This window comes from Nicotiana attenuata, chromosome 5 (genome assembly GCF_001879085.1).
Source record: "Nicotiana attenuata strain UT chromosome 5, NIATTr2, whole genome shotgun sequence".
NCBI classification, from domain to species: domain Eukaryota; kingdom Viridiplantae; phylum Streptophyta; class Magnoliopsida; order Solanales; family Solanaceae; genus Nicotiana; species Nicotiana attenuata.
The window spans coordinates 49,779,090-49,785,522 of NC_031993.1; the positions used below are offsets into that span (position 1 = coordinate 49,779,090).

The following is a 6,433-nucleotide window of genomic DNA, read 5'->3' on the forward strand; positions in this document are numbered from 1 at the left end:
GAGGATAGTGTTGTACAATGAGATCGGGTTGCACGCCACAACAGTTTATGTCTTTCCTATTCCTTATTACATTGTGTTGTTTTCGGTACTTTCGTACGAGATTCCAAGGATTGGTAATTCTGGCATTTACTCGTTTTCTTTGAGGATTGAGTTGTTTCATGAGTTAACTGCCTTATTTCGCTTCCGCATTTTCCTTTCCTGTCATTATTTTATACAGCATACAGGTTATTGTAAGTGACCCGCGTTAGCCTCGTCACTACTTCATCGAGGTTAGGCTCGACACTTACAGAGTACATGTGATCGGTTGTACTCATACTACACTCTGCACTTCTTGTGCAGATTTTGGAGCCGGTTCCAGCGGCATTCGGTAGATTGCTCGGGTTGACTATGAGTACGGAGACTTGAGGTACAATTGCTCGTCGTTCGCAGCCCTGAAATCCCCTTCTACTTTACTCCAGATTTATTTCAGTTTATTTTGGCTTCTTCATTATTACTTAATCTGAACTGTTAAAAACGGATAAACTATTCTAAGGTTGGTTTGCCTAGCAAGTGAAATGGTTTTCCGCACTTTACTACAGATTTATTTAAGTTATTTTGGCTTCTTCATTATTACTCTGAATTGTTTAAAATGGATAAACTATTCTAACGTTGGCTTGCCTAGCAAGTGAAATGTTAGGCGCCATCATGGTCTCGAGGGTGGGATTTTCGGGTCATGATATAAACTCCATAAATATTATAAAATGTTTAATACTACAAATTTAAAAAAAATTATAGTCGCACACCACAAATTATAAAATTCTTTATATTTTATTGAACTATACTTTTTACCCAATTTCTTGTTTCCAAACTTGTGAAAAAAAAAAGGAAGAAAAAACATCCCTTATCAGCGCATCGAAATAGCACGGGCCTTAAGGCTACACAGTTCTGTCAATCGAGTTGGGAATTTTCCTATTCATCAACTTCTGTAACTTCCATTACTTTCTGCATCTCATCAGCGGTAGAAAAAAATGGCCGGCGGAGGAGATCACGCCCATGGACATGGTGGGGACTTCAGGACTAAGGTCTGGAGCATGAGTGGTGGGCCCTACTGTAGGCCCAAGCATTGGCAGCGCAACACTGCCATTGCTCTCGCTGGAATCGTCCTCATATGTATCCCTGTCGCCTTGAAATCCGCCGAACTCGAGGTCAGTATCCTCAAATTTTACTTAATTTTTATGTGAAATATATTCGTAACAATTTGAGATTCAAGATTGAAATCACATATTGTGCTTTAATTTTGGTTAGAGATTTATTTTGGTGAAATTGGGTAAAGGCGTTAGCTTTAGGGTGAAAATTGATTTTTGTACTTTGTATTTGTTTGATGCAATGAGTTTAGGATCTTCAGGTTCAGAATGTGTGGTGATGTGAAGTTAAAACAATCTCATCATGAGGTGAATAATATTTATATTCCTTTTGGCACGAAGCAGGATTTCTTATTCTTGATGCAACTGGCTGATATTGATTGTTGAAGTTGGTTAATGTAATCAATATGAGTTCTTTTGATCCTGGGAAATTAATTCTCTGAGAACATACCATGCTTTGAGGTAAATATATTGGCTAGAGGTGTAGTGGTAGGAATTAGGAGTATAAATGTATCTGCAGCTTTAGCTTCAGTGATGAATGTAAGAAATAGGAAATGAAAATGTGAAGCAAGGGATTATTACTTATTATGGGTGAACTGATGCGACTTCAGACAGTGAGGCACAAGTGGTGGTTCTTTGAATTTAACATTAGAGTTTACAAAAGAGAAGGAGTTGGAAAAATAAGACCTTTTGGTATCCGAGTACTAGGACTCTTCTACAGTATGCTTCAATATTTTCTTCGTTGTCATCTTCTTCTTACTTTGGGTTTTAGTGACTCTTTTTCAATCATTTATGTTTATCTGTTTGCTTCTTGTTCTTCATTTTGTTGTTCACCATGACAGTTTTTTTGGCATGTGAATCCTCTTCTTCTGCTATTCTGTTCTAGGCTTATCTTCTTTATCCTTTTTTTTGGTCTCCTTCTTGGTAGCAACACTTCTTTTCTCCTTTTCTTGCTTGTTTTATGTTTTGTTTACTATCCTCAAGTCATGATAGTAATTTATCTAAAGCATTTAACATGTAGTTGAATTGTGTGAACTAATTGTTTTTTATGGCTGATTAATTGAAACTATAACTCAACTTTGTAATTAAGGTATTATTTCTCAAAAGCTCGTTATGATAGCATTTTGATTATGCTTGATTTGTGTTGTAGATTAGTATAGTCGATATTCTACATTTGATGTTGAAATGTTAATGCTAGTTGCAGCCCCCAGGGTTTTGGTCTAGTGGTAAGAGCGCAATGCGTGATGTGTTGGTTAGGCGCATATCACGGGTTTGAACCCTGCCATAGACAAAAGCTTGATATGTAAGTGGAGAAGGAGTAGAGGGGTTGTGCGCCACTGGCCGTTGGAGATTTCTCCGTTGTAAAAAATTAGTAATGTTAGTTGCAGTTATGTTGTTATTTGCACATATATATTGAGTAATTTTTATTTGTTTTTTATAGATTGTATTTCGGGAAATTGTGAAATTCGCTTAGCACCCAAGGGTGTGGTCTAATGGTCAATGAAGTTAAACTATGAGAGACTAGGGTTCAACTGGAGATAAAACACACCAAGTGATTTACTTCCACCTGCCTTTGTCTTGGGGGCATTAGGAAGAGTTACTCTGTTGCAGTGTTGGTAGTAGATAGTAGGTACCAAGTGGAATAATCGAGCGCGCGCAAGTTGGCCCGTAAACCGTTATGTAAAAACGAAGTGCAGTTCACTTCTTACTTAAAGTCCCAGTACCTTTTCGCTGTAAAAAACACTGAATCTAGGCCCTATTTTGACTTTTAAACCCCACGACCAGCCAAAAAGGAACGAAGGAAGAAAGAAAGAAAGAAAGAAAGAAAGAAAAAGAAACCCTAGCCTAATCTCCAAGAAAGAAATTGCTTTCAGAAGCCTATGAGCTATGTGTGACGTTATTTAGTTTCGTAAATGTGTATAGCATGCAATTGTTATTGCTGATGGACTGATGATTCCCAATCATAGTAGGCTTAATATGGCATGTGAAAGTCTGTTCTAGATGCTGCCTACTATGATTTTTCAGAAATAATTGGAGCTAACAAAATTTGGCATCAAAAAGAATTGATTATGCTACAGTGACATCCAATTGCTTTGATTGAGATCACTTGCCTGGGAACCTAATCGAGACGAAAACTTATGAAGGGTAAGATTACAAACATCTCACTTATAAAAAGAAAATATCATACCCATCTTTTACTTGAGGCTCTGAGTGGCTTTTGGACATTCCCAGTAATCTTACTTATAGACATTGGTAAACATCTCATCTATCCATGAGATGTTTATTGTAAGACCTTGATGTAAGTCTTAATATCACGTCGGGGAACTCTCCCCCCTTGTTTGATCCTTGACTGGCCGACTTGAGAGGGAAATATGCATGCTTCTATCGAGTCCCCTAGGGGATGGCCTAGTGGTTGAGACATGAGAGTAGTAATGTGATGATCCCTAGTTTGGATTGCAGTTATAGCACTTAGTGTGAGTCATTTGCTCCAACCTTGGTGAGTAAGATTACCTTGGTAACTTGTGCTTGGCTGCTTGCATGCTGGATAGGCTACCCGATGGATTAGTCGAGGTGTAGCAAGACAGAGGAAAGAATGATTACGCTGTAGAGATTTGTTATTCATATTTTTTGCAAGAAACTCCTGGCAGAGTTTCTTGCAAAAAGGTTCAGCCTAGATGATTTGTCATTCGCATTTTTAGAAGTATTGGATTGAATCAATTAGTAATTGCTGTAAAATGATCAATTTTTAAACAAATTTTTTATTAAGTGTACATGTAAGTAGATTGAAAATTTTAAAAGTATATGACTTCTGGCTGGAGCAAAAACAAGCTCGGTCAACCTGAAAAAAATGGTATTTTATGTTTGTTTGTTCAATTTGAAGGTTCAGTTCAAAGATGATGTCTTGTTGAGTCTTTTTATTTCTTTAGGTAAATGGTTGTTCTAGCCTTTGATCAACTTAATATAATTCTTTTAGAATGATCAGTGTTCTTCTTTGTTGCTCTATTGCTCCTTTTTTTCATATTGATTTGATACTGTTAAGGCCGTTTGATTCATGTACTTGTTATGCAGGGATTATAACAGAAGATTGTTATGCGATAACAAATTATTTTGGGATTTTTGTGCAGTAAATAATGTAGGGGTTGTTATACTATGAATCTTAATATAGAGATTATTATACGACAAATGATAACACGAGATTATTATGTAGTGATTGCCTGCATTAAAAAAATATTTGTCTTTGGATACTCTTATTCTAGCACATATTCTTACTGTACGTTTTTCTCCTTATAAAATAATATATAGATTTACATGAGTTATGTTGGTACCTTCTTTTTTTTTCCGAAAAGGAATGAGTTATGTCGGTGTTTGTAACCAAATGCTGCATTAGTTATGCAGATAACATTTTTCTTTATCGGAGACTAAACTTTGTAGTATTAGTTATGTAGAGACTAGATTAGTAATGCAGAGTATTATATTGCAATGAAAAGTTGTATTAGTTGCGCAGAATTTTATGTTAGGATTATTTTTTCCTATGCAACCAACCATACCACCTATTAAAGTATGAGTTCGTGTGTGCACTTTGCAAAATATTTGATCTGCATTCATCTGATAACAAGGTTTCTATTTTGCAGCAACGGCCACATCATCCAGTCCGGCCCATTCCTTCTCAACTCTGGTGCAAGAATTTTGGAACAAAAGATTACTGAAGCAACAATTGTGGTTAGCTGTGGTTGGTCCTATATTTGGATGCTAAAATTTTGTGCTTCATGATACTTTTCATTTGCACAAGTGTGACAACATGATAAAGATATTCCATTGAATAAGAAACACTTATACTTGCTCTGTTATAATGTCTAAATCAGGTTATTTTAGCAACGGTTTCCGTTTCTAATTTCATTATCTTTAAATCAAGAGAACTTTTCTCATTATCAGCACGAAAAGGAGGTGTAGGGGTTGTGCAAGAGTATATTCCTCTTTGTAAAGGAAGGATTTTTCTAACTAAGAGCAGGCTTTCTGAAAGACTGTTCATGCCTATCTGTTAAATACTTAACTATGAACCATCCCCACCCACTTGTATCATTTTGGTAGCAGTAAGAATCTCACAAAGGGTTGGAGTATAAGTATGCGTAGAGGGTTTTCTACCTATATGTAGCCTGGAAATGGGTTTATGTTCTTCAATAAGGTATTCGTCAATGTTCGTGTGCTAACGAGGTGTCTGTCTATAAATCAGATTTGCTGGTTCATACAGTGTCGTTTATGTCATCTGAGCATTTTTGCTGCCATAGGTGATACAACTAAGCTTCCATAACTCTCTCCAGAAGTTGGAGATGAAGTTTTCTTGTTGCTTTTAACATGTGCTGATAGCTACGTCGCATAAATTGCAGAAGTGCTAGGATGCAGGCCAATTCTTTGGTTCAAGTAACTTGACGAGCCATCTAGAATTATGTCATCCACAATACCTGACATGATATCTGGAGCTATTTTGCTCTAATCACATAGTAATGATGTGTTACTCTGATTTGCTGAACGCAGAAGAGCTAACGAAATACTTATAACACCACCATTTTAACGCGCACAGTCCATGTTTGGAAAAGCTTCCCTTCACAACATGCCTTTCTTCTCATTAGTTGCACAACTTTTTAGCATCCTTGTATAACCAAGTGAATCTATGATCAGAACTCAGGACACAATTTCTTCTTCAATTAAATCTACTTGAAATCTATTTCGATCTGTTCTAGAAAAAGAACAACTTCAAACAAGTGCCTAAAAGCATTCTCTTTTAATTGGTCTCAACTAAATCATTCTAGCCAACACCTTGTTAAAAAGAATTAATGTCTAAACGAAGCGCGGATACTGAACTTTTGGAGTTTCTAATTACATAAGCGGCAAATACTTATTCGTACTCAATGCTTACACTAATGTTTAAGCTTTGAAGTTCCACCGCTTCTTTCGAAAAAATAAATTCTCTCTTCATATTTGGGAAACTTTAATTTCCATTATTCATGAAGAAAAAAAAACTGAAAATGGTTTTCCTTTTATTCAGAAAGTTTTTCAACTGTTGTAAAACTGATTTCTCTGTCTTTTGGAAAGCTCGATTGAGGCTTGAGGTTGTTACAGTTTGCCATATTTTCCATTCCTATTGTCGTCTATATCCTTTTTTTCTCAAACATTGATGTTTAAAGAAAGCAAGTTGTATATTTGCCGTGCGTAAGCACATCTAACGCTCTGAAATTTCATGCATGATTTTTTTATTTTATTTTATTAATCCAATACAAAATATTAACAGAAATTGATTGAAAACAGAATATTAT

At 36.0% G+C, this 6,433-nt stretch overlaps 1 protein-coding gene across 1 annotated transcript; it reads left to right on the forward strand.

Moving 5' to 3' along the window:
* On the forward strand, window positions 838-5,167 carry LOC109225823. The gene is made up of 2 exons (XM_019390604.1): window positions 838-1,184; window positions 4,754-5,167. The coding sequence occupies exons 1-2, from the start codon at window positions 1,008-1,010 to the stop codon at window positions 4,826-4,828; spliced, it is 252 nt and encodes an 83-aa protein (XP_019246149.1). The 5' UTR covers window positions 838-1,007; the 3' UTR covers window positions 4,829-5,167.

Coding starts and splice junctions, on each gene's coding strand:
- LOC109225823 (XM_019390604.1), top strand. CDS start 1,008: ATGGCCGGCGGAGGAGATCACGCCCATGGACATGGTGGGGACTTCAGG. Junction 1,185..4,753: donor TGAAATCCGCCGAACTCGAG/GTCAGTATCCTC, acceptor TCTATTTTGCAG/CAACGGCCACATCATCCAGT.